General features: G+C 38.8%; 1 protein-coding gene across 1 annotated transcript; it reads right to left on the bottom strand.

The window, feature by feature from the left end:
• Positions 1-302: 302 nt before the first annotated feature.
• On the bottom strand, positions 303-14,050 carry LOC122992899 (protein FAM171B-like). Its single transcript, XM_044366898.1, has 8 exons — positions 13,744-14,050; positions 8,141-8,374; positions 6,953-7,045; positions 6,596-6,751; positions 4,623-4,793; positions 3,124-3,240; positions 2,618-2,741; positions 303-1,828 (listed from the first exon to the last, which is right to left on the bottom strand). Exons 1-8 carry the CDS (start codon positions 13,919-13,921, stop codon positions 910-912), a joined length of 1,992 nt encoding a protein of 663 aa, XP_044222833.1. The 5' UTR covers positions 13,922-14,050; the 3' UTR covers positions 303-909.
• Positions 14,051-16,998: the final 2,948 nt, after the last annotated feature.

Here is a 16,998-nt window from a genome sequence, read left to right as displayed (position 1 = left end):
CGCTACTGTCGCTATCCAATAAAGGCAAGCTAAAAAAATAGGAAACTGCCAATTACCCTCGAGTAAATATGCCCTAGCTGCTCAGGTATAGTAATGTTAAATATAATGAATCAAATTTTATTAAATAATTCACTGTATTTAGATGGAGGAAGTGCATAATTGGAGATTTTAAACATGGTCCGACTATATGAGTTCTTCTGCATTTTGACTGCAGTAATGAAGAAGTTGAAGTAATAATCAGTATAACATAGTTTCATGTTCTGTACTATACGTAGTAAGCTAATAAAACATTGACAAGGTCAGTTTTTGCACTGAAATGTAATGAAATGATTCACTTCATGACAATATAAACAAACATGCTCAAACAAATATGCACAATCCAAATCAAACATTTTTAATATAACAAAGACATTCAGTCATGTTAAGTTAGCCATGGTAGTGTGTCCATTAAACTTCAATGAACAACATACAGTTGTCTTTGCTACGTTGGAAGTGGACAAACAGGGCAACTGCAGAAAATATATATTATCAATATGAAATGTTTTTGGACAGTGTTGCAAAACGTGTTTATATTTCTGGTTAAAAGAGAGCAGTGAGGCAGGAGATAAGAGGTAAGACAGGCTGTTAAGCAAAGTGAGCATGAGACAGATTTGGCATGTAATGTTAAAGTCAAAATCAGCAACTTCATGCATGTTGTGAACTTTTCCACATACATAGCAGCTGAAAAGCAGACTGTGTGAACTCTAATGGTAGACATCGGGCTGTACACCTTGTACCAATACCAATCTTGTATTCAGCTTTAACATTAATAACATTTGAGAAACAAGGTGAATAAATCATTAGTCACAGATAGAACTGATGCTGTTGATTCATCAACTTCTGTGGACATGGAGGCTGTCAAAGTTTTTACTACAAAGGTGCATGTTTGCTTTTGACAAAAGTAGCATTACGCTCCAGTGTTACAGCCCTCCTTCCAGATGTCTGGTTCAGCTCGCTCATATCCACACCCGAATCTAAACTGGTCTCTCGACTCTCAACTGGCCTTCTTCTTCTCTGCTGCTCTGACACATTATAATGGATCTCAGCTGCAGGTTTGCCCTCCAGTGATACAAACCAGGCCCGAGGAGGCTGAGGTGAGGGGATTTTAGAAAGTTCTGCCAAGGCATGCACAGAGTGTCTGTTCCCCCTGATTTTATTTAATGTTCCTGGGACCGACACAGATTCTGGGAGGCCATATTGACTTCTGGATGTGTTGGACGTTGATGCCTGACAATCCTCTAAAATTCCAAGCTGGTCCTCAGTTTCTACTGCCTGGTTCTGGGTAGCAGAAGGACTTTTCGGCACAGTCTGGGTGAAGCTGTTTTTACTCTGCGGCTCTGTGGCAGCACTGTTTGAAGTCCCTGCTCGAGGCAGAGTGGCTGACTTACTCCACTGGGGCTTCTCTAGTTGCTCTTCCAAATGGAAGAATGCTGGAGCATGAAGAATGGCGACAGGTTGGTTGTAAAAGAACAAATTCTCTGTCAGAGATGCTGGAACTCTCATCTGATCTGCAGTCAAATCATTAGGTTCAGTGTTGAGGTCCAGCTCGGCACACTCAAGCGCAATGGCCACAGCATTGGGATTGGCAATTACATTTCCGTTATATATGGAAACAGCGGCATTGTGTCGGTTATCCCCTCTTTCTGTAAATGATTGGTTCAGTCCATCCTGTGAATGAGAGGTGATACCTGAAGATACTTCAAAGACTTCATCGTCGCATGTGGAGGTGGTTTGGTCTTTTCTTGTCACTGGTAGGATCATCTTTGCATTAGTTTCACTTGGGGAATTTCTGTAGACAAGACAAAAGATTAGCCTCAGACAGTGCCAGGTCAATGAAATGCAGCGCAACAGTTGATTAATTTGTCAGAAAGCTCATCCTGCATAGACCACATGATTAGGCAGTGAGAACAGAGACATTATAAACACATTAATTTGAACAAATAATGCATTTGCTTTTGTAATCACTGATGCTTTGTGTAATTTTTAACTGCCTGATTATTGAAGTGGTATTTAAAATACTCCACTCCCCATAGCTTTGAAAACGGGCTTTGGAAAGTTTGTAGCTTGCTCAGAGGGCAGCTTCAGACCGATTCACCACAAAAAAATACAAAAAACTAAACTCCTCAAATCACTCCTGCAACAAATCCCTGAATACACTACTTCTAGTGAAGCTTCAGAGCTACGAGGAGCTGAAACTATGACACTCGTCACATGATATAGATTGTCATATTGCACAGCCCTACACAAAAGTTGTGTTATTAGCTTAATTAGGACCTATGCTATATATGATACGCAGATCAACAATGGAGAAAGGATTATGCTACAGGAGGAAGCTACAAACTTTTCAGAGCCACCGTTCAAGGCATGAGTATTTGATACTGAGAAGATTTTCAGTGGAATATTCCTTTAAGTAACTCATAAATAATGCTAAATAGGCATATATAGATATATAGAGATATAGGGTGAAACAAAACCAGAAACTCTATCTTTAATTGTTATTCTAAGCGTTATTCTGATCTACCATATGAACATCCCCACAGTTTATACATAGACTTGTGTGAAATTAAAACCTTGTTACCTGCAGTAATACAATAATCCAACCATAAGACAGATGACAATAAAAAGCACTCCTCCAAAGAGGACCATCAGTAAAGATGAGTGGCGTAAGATGAAATCAATGGGGACGGCAAGTTCAAAGAAACCTACAGCAGATAGATGGTCAGAAGAAGAAGAAGATGTTTGAGGAGTAAGGTAAAACATGTATGCATTCAACAAGGTCAGTTTTGTATTAAATCACTCAACTTAAGGAAATTACTGCACCCATCATATTCAACGGATTGCCTTTTTTCCTTCTTATACACACTTGATATTTTTTTCCATTGGCTTTGTGCAATTGATTTTTTAACCTTCAGCCTGAGTGATCCCATTATATGGTAGTTTTACAAGACCAATGTTTCTTTCATTCATAAAATTGCATTTGTAAAATGTTTTTTGATTAACATAACATAGCTGTTTTAATGCTGACTACGTTAAGGATGCCACACAAACACAAAGACTGTATTGTATTTATGGGTGAACACTTGCCTCTGGTGGATGGCAAAGGTGCTGCAATCCAGTAGCCAAGGTGAGGAGCTGTAAATGTCCACCTGAGTTTTCCATCAACCGACATCACTGTCCCTAGTCCCTTTCTCATCCATCCACCTAGGTTTGACAAACAACAGAACAAAGAAAGAATTGTTGTGCATACTTCCTTCCAAAGTCAGGTCAATGTTAACGGTTTCTAAACTCATAAAATGCTTTATGATATCTCTTTGTATCTCTTGAAATTTTTCTAAACCCAAAATGAACAAAAATGCAGTTTTGAGAATAGGAATGAATCAGCTAAACTCATCTGTGATCAATTTAGACTTTAAATTGAAACATACACCATTGTAAGCATTGTAAGCCTCATCTGTCTACACCCTTGTCACATAAAGAAATGCTAAAATTGACATAAATGATAGAATATTGTTACGTATAAAAAGGGGTTATGAGGCAGTCAAACAATAAACATTACATGGACAAATAAAACTGTACAAAAGTAGACTGAAATATGGAGAAAAATCTGAAAACCAGTTCTTTCTGATGCATAGTGGCCCTGTAATGAATCCTACCTCCATGACGCATATCACATTTTTTGTTGGGACTGTGTCAGACAAGAGTTCATTAATCTCAACTTGCAGGAGGGGACAGTTACTTGCCCACTGCTTATCATGCTGCCAGTATTTCCCTCTCAATATTGTCTCCATCTACTTAATAAAATATGACACAGGAACCAAAGATAGGGGCAGGAGGTACATGTCATAAGACTTTTAGTCACAAGACTATCAAGAAAGAATTAGCTAGTGCATGATGAACTAAACATGGCAGTTAGCCTCCTTATCAAGGCTGAACAGACAGGCCCTATAACAGCTTTCTGTCAGAGGCATCTGACTGACACAAGTTCATGACAATAATAAGACATGATGAGTGATTCGCCCAAAGCTCTGCATTTAAGTTAAAATCTGTCCTGCAGAGTCAAGACACACCTCCCTATGATTTTTTTTTTTTTCACTGAACATTAACTATAATAATATGACTTGATGCTGATGGCTGTATATACAGTATTTAAAAAAAAGAAATGAACCACTGGGGTAAGAGTGCTGCCCAGGCCTTGGTCTCTTTTAATCTAATGGATGAAGTTTATTGTAAGTCAGAGAAAGTCAGTTAATAGTTAAACTCACAGGTCCTGACTGACTCTATGATTCATGTTCGACTGTGATAAAGGCCAATGGCTATATGTAGTTTAACCCTTTACACCATGTGCAATGATCATTCACAGCCTTTTTGATTCATATTGTGTCCTTTTTAAGATGTCACACCATAGGTGATAAGGGCATTTCTAAATGGGTTGTGTTTGTTGTTTCATTATCATTCTTTTTTTCTTTTTTTTTCAAAGTTTTTGAAAGTTTCAACTAGAAGCCATACAATCATCATCACTTCCTTTCCCGACTCTATAAAAAACATGGTAGTTAATTGCATGTATGATAATGATTTCCACTCACCAGTGGTCTGGTTATATAACCATGCTGGAATAATGTTTGAAGTCTGAAGTCCACAGTTGTCAGGAAGAGTGAGGCTGATCTGTATGGGCCCACTGACATTTAACTCTGTGTCTCTGAAGAAGAGTTGCACACTGACAGCCGCCACCGGACTCAATTCCACACTGATGTACCCTTGAAAAACAGGAGATTAATGCTTCAGAGAAGCCTAATGGTGTGTGCTCTGGGCAAATTAAATTCACACAGTTTTATCTTTTCGTGAATTACATTTTCATATATAAACACCTCAGCCACATGGTTCCTACCAGTGAAACTGAAAATGTAGTTTGCAAGACAATGTTTAGTTCTGTTTGGATAATCTGGTCAATGTGTTATGAATCATAAGACTAAAGCTTAAACCAGTTTATTATAGCAATTATGTGTAGAATGTGTAAATATACATACAGTATACTGTGCAAATTCTTTAGGCACTTTAGATGTTTAGATTCTTATCCATCACGCAATACCATCAGGGAAGTGTATGATCAGTCCCAGATTTATTCTGCAGCATGAAAACAACCGCAAACATACAGCCAGAGTCATAAAGAACTATCTTCAGCGACAAGAAGAAAAAGTAGTCCTGTATGGATGGCCCCTGATCTCAACATCATGGAGTCAGTCTGAGATTACATGAAGAGACAGAAGCAACTGAGACGCCTAAATCCACAGAAGAACTTTGGCAAATTCTCCAAGATGCAGGAACAACCAACCTGCCAAGTACCTTGAATTTTCAAATTTTGTTTGTAAAGAAATTAAACAGTCCCAGTAAAAACTATTGCAGGCTGTGTGCTGCTTCCAGTCTATTCATCTGGTTCAGTGTGAATTTCTGTACACAACAGACTTTTTTGTTCCAACCATCAGATGACACCAAAGAAAAAAACTTTTCAAATGCTACACAAACTTAAAGCTGCATTAATTAAAATTTTAGACATTTACTAATGATCAGATGAATATCTGATATAAGTACTATCACTATCAATTGATCAATCACAGTGCTGCTTGCAGCACTTCTGTTGTTATTACAGTCCTTGTGTTCACACAGGTCCGTAACTCCACCACGCCCACCATCTAGCAGAGTTTATAAAGTGGCATGATTCAAACAGTTGCCAGACAGACTATTCAGCCAACAATGGGTGATCCTGCAGCTGCCACCAGCCAGACGGAAACCTAAACAGTGCCAGTTAAATCAAAAAGACCGCATTTCTTTGCACAAAGAGAGCGGGAGAGAGAAAGCACTAAAACAAGGATAAACATAGGTTTGGCGTTTGGGAGATGGACAGCCTTAAAAGAGGCCAAAGGACTGAAACTAGATGCCGATGCGGCATCCTCTGCTTGTCCTTCCTCTCCCTCTGCTAGCTCCACCTCGCTGTCTTCCAGCTCCTCTCCCCTAGAAGGGATCCAGAGGCTGGAGGGAGCCTCACCGGCCTCCTTCAACTCTCGGTCACTACATAAACACAAACACAACACAGACTTTTTCTCTTGTTACTTGACATATTACTAAGTAAATGCTGTAGTGGTAATCTGTTTTCAGTTCACTTCGGGCTTGGCACTATTTGTTGTAACCAGGCATCAGTAGTTTGGAAGGCGTAGGCTTAGGGAACAGGACGGGAGGGCTGAGGAGTAAGGAGTGGCTTAAGCTGAGTTTGTTTTGGAGTCTCTCTTACCCTCTAGCCGCCGGAAAAAAGGTAGTCATGGTTGCTTTGAAGTGATTGTGTAGTTTCTTCTCTACATACAAAATCTAAATGATTTTACTAGTACTTTTATTCATAGAAACTAAGAACAAGAATGTGTAATGAAATACAGGTTCCAAACTTCAGACAGACTGTAGAATAGATTGTGCAATATCCACTTTGTGGGAAAAGTCTACTACTCACTGCAATAAATATACTATGACCCAATATTAATTACTCTGAAGGCAGCTGTCAGTATACACACACCTGATTTACTGCTCATGATGCCCAAAGTGTTGAGAAAGCTGTCCTCTGACGGCAGCTTGGGGATGGTCAGGTAGGCCTTAAAAGAGGAGATATCACTGCTGTCTGTCAGATTCAGCAGGCTCTTGGGAAACTGGACAACAGGCCGCAATGAAGCATCTACAAATAATGCAAAATTAGGTAAATAACAGCTCAAACATACAGTGTGTGTGTAAAATAAACATATTTCCCCTAAAGTGCAGCTATCTTTGTCTGACACAATCTGTTTTCTATATGAATGCAGGTGCTCCATACAGACAGTCAGAGAGATAAAAATCAATAGAGGAAGAAAGAAATAATTATTAACAATGTGTACAGTACCAGATATTTTGCCAGTGATGAGGACAGAATCTTCAAACAGCCAGATGTTCCCTTGATTCAGGCCAAGTAGTGACATGGTCACTGATGAAAATACTACAGCAATGATAAAACAGGAAGGAGAAAGATGCAAAATTAGCTTTCAGTGCTTTATTTAAAAATTCTACTATTATTCCACTAGATGGCAGTGTTACATTATGTTTTGTCATGTTCCATAGAGAGGAGAAGTACGAGAATTCACATCCACAACAATAGCTCAACAATAGCTCAAGATTTAAGATTCAGTATATTATAATCAGCTCTAAATTCGGAGCTACTATTGGTGGCAGATGAGCTACAGAGTCAGAGGAAGACACACACTCCAGATGTGGGTTATAAAGTGATGCAAAATAGTTTTGCTTGGGTGCTGGTCACCTAATAAGGTGTAAAATGAAATGAGGTGGAGAAAGAATCACTGAAGTAGCCTATATGAAGCACAATATTTTCAATGAAAGCATCCTGAAAATAAATGCTGCGATCTGGTCTTCTGAGCAGATTTATTATTTTACTTCCTTACTCTTTTTATAATGTATTTTAATGTTTTAACTTAAATTCTCTCTTCTTTTCTTCTTCAAATTGTTAAGCACTTTGAGCTGCATTTTGTGCATGAAATGTGCTTTAAAAATAAGTTTCTTCTTATTTTTGTGAATGTGGCAAACACTGTACATGTGACAACATGTGTCAAACAAACACAGGAAGTATAACCACACTGCATGCAGCTCACAGAAATTGTAGCTATACAAATAATTTCTATAAACTATAAAATAATGTCAGTTAAACCCTAACTTACAGATCCACAGAGCAAGTTTCCTTCACAAGAAGGGTTCAGATGAAGTCTAGCACTGTTGCCACTCAATTTAGAAAATACATTTCAAGACTTTAATGATGCAACTAACCCATTTTTGAAGAGTGATGTATCATGTTCAAAATCAATAAAGATATGTGATACAAAAAAAGCATTTCAGCAATAACAAGCTTCAGAACAGTCTATACTTGCTGACCTTGCCATAGTCATAGGAGCCGATGATGAATAAATAATGACACTGCCTGTCTTGTCTTTATTCATTTGATAAAGTTAATTAATTTTGGTGATTCACCTAAACAATGTCCATATTAAGCACATACTGTATACACATTAAATGGCCATCTTACTTGGTATTCTGCTGGTTTTACAAGGCAGCACTGTGTAAATGTAGCCATTCTTGCTGGCCACAACTGTGACAGGGAACCCAGTTTGGTAAGGTACGTGAAGAAAAACACCACCGTCCTCCCCAGTAAGAACTGTGTTGGTCCTGGTATAGTTGATGTAGACCTCCACCACTGCCTGGCTCACGTACTGACGACTCAGCATGTCAACAACCTGGACCTTCAGATTAAAGGGAGAACCTGGGGAAAAATAAAGACTGGGTTAAGATGAATGCGTGGTCAGAGCAAGGGACTCACCAATCTGATCCATCGGAGCCATATCAGAGCCAAATGGGTATCAGACCAATGTGATCCACCTTGAATATGATAATTTCTGTTCTACTCTGTTCATTTGCTAGGGAGTGATGTGTAAATTTACAGTTACTACTCATCAAAAATTGCACTTGCTTGACAATAAATGTATCTTAGTAAAGTAAAGGCAGTGGTAGGATTTTATCGTCAAACCAGAGGTGTTACCAATGCAATTGGCAGGTAGCTAACATTACAAAAAATGGACTCAATGCAGTTTTTCAAAAAGTCAGTTTTCTGAGCTTTGTGTCAGCAAGTCATGCAGTATGCAAGGTCAATAAAGGGGAGCGGTTCAGAAAATGAAGACTGATGTTACATCTAATTAACAACAAACTTTTGGCAAGTGGGGTAAATAAAAAACACTACAGAGGAGCTACCTTGTTTATCTGTTTTGGTTTATGAGAAAAAATAAGAAAAAAAAGACAAGGTTTTCATAAGTACTCATTATCAGCCAATATCCTGAGTTTAGAGAAAAAAATCTCATCAGCACATTCCTAATCAAGACAATGGTACTGCTTTTAGAGCTAATTTTGTGCGTGTTCACACATCTAATCTACAAGGAATGGTCAAGACAACTATCGATATAATGCTAATGATACTACAACATCATACACATTCTCAAAAAATACACCTCTCTGACACACGTTCAACAAAATGTAACATTATAAGCACCACAAAATTAGTATGTGTTGCTGGCTGGATTACATCACAAAGTTTTTTAAGGTGTTTCAGTTATTTGGCCAGCCTGTTTATGCAATACAGCCAAGAACTTTAATGTTTTAACAGAATGGAGGTGGCTGCAGTTCCAATTAACCCAGGTGGGGACACATTGACAACACAATGGGAAAACCAATTTGCAGAATCCCTCAAGGATATCAATCAGTTAATCCTGGCAGATTTTAAAGAGGTGGACACAAATACAAATGGTTAAGCTGGGCAATTAGTACAGCAAATCATGCATTCAAGACAACATTATGCTACATCAGCATGCAGACAGCTAAGAACAGTACAAATTTCCATGTGATTCTCTGGAGGGGAACCTACTCATTACATGATTTCTACCAGAGAATCTCATTTAAGACCTAATGATGATGTGACACCCTATCCACAAATCCAATTAGCCACTATCACACTGTGCACCAATACCCAATTGTAAGTTCATGACAACAAGACTTAATTTCTGAGAGGTATAGAATTGCATTACAATGAAGTAATGTTTAGTAATACATCACTATTTGCCCATATGAATAAATGTTGGACACACACATCCCACCAAGAATCAATGCCTGACACAGGCAACTCATTAAAGCTGCATTAATCAATATTTTTTACAGAAACAATTATATGAATCACTAAGTATAATGTGGAAGGTGTTGCAAGGAGTGATGAACTTACAGAAGAATTATCACCCGACTCTGCAGTTCCCCTGGGCTCTCTGGAGTTCTTTTGCCTCATTTAGGTATTTTTTGGTTTTTAGACTACAAATTTACTTTGTTTTAGGACGTTTTCAAACCTGTAGTTTGTTTGCTCTGGTCTGAATCAGTGGATGAGTTGGTAAATGTGGTCAGATGTGTCAGATGTGGTCAGGAGCAAGAATATAAACACAGGAATAAGGTCCTCCGGTCAAATGCAGCATTCTTTGTTGTGCTACATCCAGGTGCTAGCAACTGTTGATTTTGCTCAGCTGCATCCCAGTATGGAAAGGGTACCTAGCTGCAGGAGCCTTTTAGATAAAACTCACAGAGTATGCCTAGTTGTTGGGTCAGATCATGTTCCCTCCACAAACGAATCACCCCAGAGTTCATTGGGACCACCTCATCTAAAGGGTCTCTGTAAAGTTGTTTTAGTTCACACTGAGCACAATTACTGTGTTCAGATCTACCCCTATGAATCACACCAAGAGGGAAAACGAACCAGAGTCCGATTCAATGGGACTAAAAACTGCAGATCTGAAAACACCCTAGTCCTCGTCGGTCTTATCAAACCTGTTTCTAGCTGCAGCAGGCAGTTGTTTTGAGTAAAAAAGCTCTAATAAAGCGACTGTATACTACCTGCCAAGTACCAAACAGCAAACAGACAAAGTAGCAAAAGTTGGAGGTGACCAAACCAGTGCTAAAGGGAGAGTGAATGTTGTTATTTGTCAAGCAGATTGACACAGGACTCCAAATGAATGTTAATGTTGCTCTGTGTCTGCTGGATGTCTAAAAAGGCAACTGTGTGTTAACACATTCAACTTTTATATGGTGATAATATGTCAATGTTGTGTTTACAGCTTGTTCTGCTGCCCTCATATGGACAAAACTAATTTAATTTAGGTTTTAATTGTGAGATTTTGGAATTCGAGTTCAGCTTTCCAACCCCCCGCAATCAACTGGGTAAAAATGTGTCAATGTCTTGCTGTGAACAACCAATGACGGGTGTAGCTTTAGGTTAGAACAGCATATTTAAGAGAGAAATAAATCAAATGCATGATTCCACAGACCAGCTGGGAACATGTGAGCACAACCGCCCCATAATAAAGCATTATAAAGCCACTGAACAATGCTTCAAAGAGGCACCAAATGCACTGTGTACAGCTGCAAAACTCTGCTAGAATTTAGCAGCTCTAAGGTATCTTCCTTCACCTACTGATCTGGTATAAATACTCTCAACTGTAGTTAACTGTTCCTGTACAGAGTGGTCTGGGAAGTGAATTTCAGAAAACATCTCAGCAGATGCCTCATTATCAACTCTCCATAAGTGCAATATATCATAGTAATTTAGTGCTATAAGGCCATAAAAAGGTCCTTAGTGCACTTTTTATTAGAAACTAAATGCTGCAACATCCTTATAGCAGCAATCTCACCAGTGATTATGTCATTTTTCCCCAGTGGAGACATTCTACACTGACAGAAGTAGTGGTTGAATTTGCAAGTGTGATTACTCATAATCCTGCTGCTGAAAGATCTGCCAAAGCTCTACTGAAAACTCATGAAGCCATGCCTCATGGTACCAGGTTCATACAACATTTCAGCAAGTGCCAAAGTCAGATCATCTCATATCAATACCCCTAACAATTCCCTTTGATCAGAGGCAGACACGTGCCTGGAGCTGCCAGGAATGCCTTTTAGCCACAGTGTGAAACAAACATCTTTGGCAGTGGTAGCAGCCTTGCTCAACCCACTGGGATACATACACCAGTGCAGATGGACAAGTGGATGCTTGTTTGGGAGAGGAAGTCTGTTCATGTGTGTTCTGCCACAGTGGCCAACACAACAGAAGGGGGTCACTATATCTGAAGTGGAGGTGTTTCATGCCAGATTACTATAATCTCCCCATTTGGCGAAATGAAGCACGCCACAAAGAGGTTTATGAAGTGGATTGAAATGGACCATCTGAGGCCACTGAGGCAGATGAGAAACAGATCCCATGTTGTGTGTGATATCGCTTGAATACTGTTATTATCACACACACGATAGCAAAAGAATGCATTTTCACTTAAGTGTTTACAAAAGCTCTCCATATCAATGTGTGCATATTTGTCTTTTTAAAATATTTTTCATTTATAACATGAGGAAGATATTAATCCTGATCAAACTCAAATTTAAAAGCTCCTTGCCCTAGAATTAAAGAGAGTAATTATTAGAACAGCAACTTATAATTACTGAAAATACCACGTCTCTGGCTAAAATGCATTTAAATTTGCTTTTGCTGACACATCAAGCAAATGTAGCTTTTCATCATTATCATTTCACCAAAGACCACAATGTTGCTCTATGATCAAAGTAAACCATGCTTGCTGGGGGACAGCAAATAATACAGTCTGACATGGCAAACAGGATGGAACAGAAACATGGTGATCGGTCATTTCTGTGAGACCACCAGGCAGCACAAACAGATGGTCCAACAGCGACTTATCTCTGGTAACCCCACCCACCCACTCACCCTCCTTAACAGAGCCTTGGGCATGCTTGTTTGTGTGTGAGTGTGTGTTGGAATTAGGCCATACATTCCACCGATGGAGGAAAACACAAATGCACCCTTTGATATGTGGGCCAAATCTGTCTTAAGCACAGGTCAGCGATATCAAATTGAACTGAGATTTGAAACAAAGGATGCAAACAACCACTGGCCGTGCTGTCAGAACTATAATCCTCCCCAGGGCCAAACAATTAAATCTATTGCTTCTACCATGCTAAAGGGGAAACAATAGAGATGTTCATCTTAGAATGGGAGAATCGACCATATAGTTTAAGAGAGGAGGTGATTCTGTTCATTTCTATTTCCACATTTTCTCTTTTTATGTAGTAGAAGTGAAAAGTAGGCAGTCATTCCCCTTGAGAGTTCACTCTGCACTGAAAGGACAGGAAGGCTGAGACGCAGAGGAGGTTTGGCAGGACACAGCACAAGCGAGCACGGAGGGGGTGGGGGGATGGGGATGGTACGACATCATGCTTGGGTACATTTCCAAGTGTTTTAGTCGACAACACAGACCGGAGGATCATGTGATGACAAAATGGTAATGTACTCCTACAGCAGCATGAATTAGTCATGAATCAGTTGATAAGTGAACAGGGTCACAAATCCCCCTTTCAGCTGTTCTCCACTGCTCTGCTGTAAACAAGAAGACATGTCATGAAAAAGCATCTCTGTGAGAGAGTGAGACAGACACAAAGGGCAGGAGAGCATATTTTCACTCTGTAAATTAAAACAGCTGGATACTTAATTTATATTAAAGAAGAAGAATCTGCTGTGATATTAAAGGCCTTTTGTGCAGCCACATTGACAAGTAATGCTAGCATATTTTTCGTCTTCACGATCATGTTAAAATCTTTATATATATATGTCATAATATTGTGGATAATGCACATATACATTGACAAGTAGCTGCCTTGTTGGTTGTTATGCAGTAAACAGGGACAGATGGAGAAACCGTTACTCATGAGGCGACAACAGCAAGCTCTCTCATCACTTATTACTCATGATCAGGTCAGTAGATTTGTGTGCAAATCCTGATACAGATGGTCTGGGCCGGCTAAATCAGGACATCTTAGTCTAAAATCTGTTCCTGTCCTACACTCTGATGGCTGGAATGAAGAGAACTGTCAAAAATACAAATATTAATCTTTATTCTCAAGCTTCAATGTCAATATTTGACTTTTACAAAACTTAATAATAGCCTACTAACATTTTAAGTTTAAATATTAAACATCAAACACAATAATTTGGCTGATATGAAGTGCTGCTGAAGTTCTGTGATACAGTGTGAAGACTATACAAACCTGGCGAAGGATGGAGGACTTGCTGTTGGTACTGAAAAGACTCTTGTTTCATGTTATCCCGGTTTGGAAAGTTCCCGTCATCGACATGCAGAGAGTGTCCGGTCGGAGTGAACTCTCCAGTCGCTTTGGCACTCTTGCATAAAATCAGCGCAGACAGCAGACAGATGAACAGGCGCATGACTTCACAGGAGATGCTGATCGGTGACCAGTGTGTCACTTTGAAAACCGAGTTTCACAGTTTCAAATTTCATCTACAACTTGAACTCGGTCATAGATGCGCACTCCATCCCCATCCTAACTACTGGTAGTGCACTCTCCAAACTGCGCAGGAAACTCCTCCCCTTTAAGCTACTTCGGGAGGCCCATAGATGCTCCATCCCTCTATCTATCTATCTATCTATCTATCTATCTATCTATCTATCTATCTATCTGTCTGTCTGTCCTTATTTATTTATTTATTTATTCATTTTATTTATTATTTTATTTAGCAGTGGCATCACTGGTAGTACTACTGCACAAGTAGCCCATAGTTTTGTATATGCCAATGTATCTATCCACTATGTATCTATCATTATTTATGTATTTATTATTATTATTATGTTTATGTTTATGTTATTATTATGCTGTGGTTTTGAGTTTTTTTTGCACATGATAATCTATCTATCTATCTATCTATCTATCTATCATTAATTTTAATTTTTTAACAGTGGCAGCATGAGTAGTAGTACTGCAGTAGTAGTCCATAGTTGTGTATATGGCAGTACTCTTGGTTTAGTATTTTAATGCATACACAATAAATAACATAATTATTTCATTATAAATTCCACGTTCAAAACAAGATTTTAAGATTCTAAAAATATTTTTAAAGGAAAGATAATAATGTCAAAATGTGAACAGTGTTCCTATAATCAGCTGATTCTATTATAGCAGGCTGAATTACGATTTCCCATTGGATGGTGTGTAACATGCTGCACATCATTCCTGCAAAAACTTGAGAAAAATCACCTGCATCAACCAATTTCCACCACTAGATGGCGATAATGCAATACCAGTTGACCAACAGAAACACAAAACTTTCAGTATAGCCATCATTAATCACATTTTTTTTTTAACATACAGGCTGATAAGAACTTGTATTTAACCTCAAAGTCTGTCCTCAAGGACTATGACTTATACATTATACTGGTATGATGAGTAGTGGCAGCAATAGTGAAGGAAGTATTAGTGGTGGTGTCAGTAGAGTAGCTACAGCAGTGGGAGTCATAATAGCGGCTGTAGGAGGCAAAGTACTATAGTTGTAGAATCAGTGGCAGTAGCAGCAGTAATTGTATTTATATTAGTGCGGTCAGTAGTACTGGTAGTGATGGTTTTTTATAGGAATTCTATTGGTTCTATTGGTTTATTTAATTGTCATACATTTGTGGGACATTCCAGTCTAATCAAATGCATCCATTAAAAATTAATTCTGCCACAGGCCTCTTTTTTACTCCTCTCTTTTTACATGTTTTAATCAGCAACTCTCAGAATTTATCCACACACGGTCTGCATGTCTGCATGCTAGTATAGAGCTCTCACCAATGGCCACTGAACTTTGGGGGAAACAACACATTTCCTTAGTTAGCCCCTTTTTTTTCTATTTATTGGTTTGTGGTGTACAAAATCATTAGAAAAACTGGTTGAATTTTGAATGGAGAATGGACAGATTCACAGTGTTGTAGCAGTGGGTCTTCACAGATACCCTGCATAATTGGGTGAATTCTGAAAGCTAGATTGTCCATCCTACTTGCTATCTACCACCAGTTCAGTTTTTCCCCCATGTGGTTTTGTTTTATTTTTAATGTAGCTTCCAATATTTACAAGATACTCAATAATAAATCTCATACTTAAATCACCTTCTTCTACACCCTGGTCATAACAATTAGACAGATAGAGGTTGGAAGGATAGAACATCATTCTTCCGAAATACATTCCCTCATTTGGTGTTTGATGATGGTGGTAGAGAGCACTGTCATCACCCCAAAATTTCCCATAAATACTAAGTTGGGTTTGTTAGGGCCATAGTATGGTTCACACTATTACCACACTCATCAAACTGACCAGAGAAGGATCTGCAGTCATTTATTTTTCTGTTGTCCATTCAGGTCTTTCTTTTAATTTGTCACCTGCACACTTATCGCTTACATTGCATCAACTCCAAGTGGAAAAATGTATCATGCACACACCTGTAGGATATCCGAGTGGATGACTCCATAATCCCTGGCGACTCAAAGAGCATGAATTATATTCTTCCCTGCAACCACACTGCAAATTCAACTGAGCCCTTTGGTTGGACGCAACAACATGTGTGGTGAATTCCTGAATTCGGGGGTGAGCCTTGTGTGCAGTCGATGCCCTCTACTGACCAAACCCAGACATACATTTTAGAAGAGATAGTGATATGTTTGATTGACTTGTTTATTATTCAGTATTTTCTCTCTACTCTAAAACATTGTTTCTTGTGTTTTCTCTTTGCCAACCAATAACCTTACCAACACATTACTTATTACACTTTCCTTTTTTTTAAGCCGCAAGTTCATTATACCCTTCAAGTTGCTCCTGAAGGTTGGTTTCCTCACGGTGATGTCCACCTGCAGAGCTTTCTGTCGCCAAAACATGAGTGAATCCTTTCTCGACAGGCTGCTTTAACATCATAGCTCTTCTGTGAGAGGGGCATCAGAGAGGCGGTGAGCTGACACATCCGTCCTCCTAGCTCTATTCCCTACTGACAAAGTATAAATCAGAGTCTAAACACACAAGCAGGATGATGGATGACAGTATGAGTCTCCGGGATCAATTTGCCACAAATTAGATACAGTAATGGTTCGTTTCTCCACATAAATAGCTGCATCTACAGGGACTATTTTGGAAATCTGCTCTCTTTCACCCTCGAAATCTCTGCCTGCTCTCAGCTCATCCCTGACTGCTTTCTTCTATTCATCTTATCAGAGCACAGATGGACTTTTTTCTGTCCTAGTTTATTAGAAACTGTTAATAAAGTAAAGAAATGCTTCTATTCTACTGTGTAGAAATGTTTTTCATCGTCTGCTCATTCTGGTCATTTTTTACATTGGATATTGTTTCAGTGGTAATCAAAATTAAACTGACCTGCATGTGAAATAACAGTTTTTCTCTCCTGAATGCTAATTAATGTTGGCATGGAAATAATTAAATTTAATGATAATCAATATCAACATTAATATGTTGTCAATTTGTGTG

This window comes from Thunnus albacares, chromosome 11 (assembly GCF_914725855.1).
Source record: "Thunnus albacares chromosome 11, fThuAlb1.1, whole genome shotgun sequence".
NCBI classification, from domain to species: domain Eukaryota; kingdom Metazoa; phylum Chordata; class Actinopteri; order Scombriformes; family Scombridae; genus Thunnus; species Thunnus albacares.
The sequence above is the reverse complement of the archived record's forward strand: the minus strand, read 5'-3'. Positions and strand labels throughout refer to the sequence as shown.

Excerpts from the sequence above, each read along its gene's own strand:
- LOC122992899 (XM_044366898.1), bottom strand. The coding sequence starts at position 13,921 with ATGCGCCTGTTCATCTGTCTGCTGTCTGCGCTGATTTTATGCAAGAGT. Across the intron at positions 3,241-4,622 it reads GTTATATAACCAGACCACTG|GTGGATGGATGAGAAAGGGA; the intron begins GTGAGTGGAAAT and ends TGTCAAACCTAG. Across the intron at positions 2,742-3,123 it reads ACCTTTGCCATCCACCAGAG|GTTTCTTTGAACTTGCCGTC; the intron begins GCAAGTGTTCAC and ends TATCTGCTGTAG.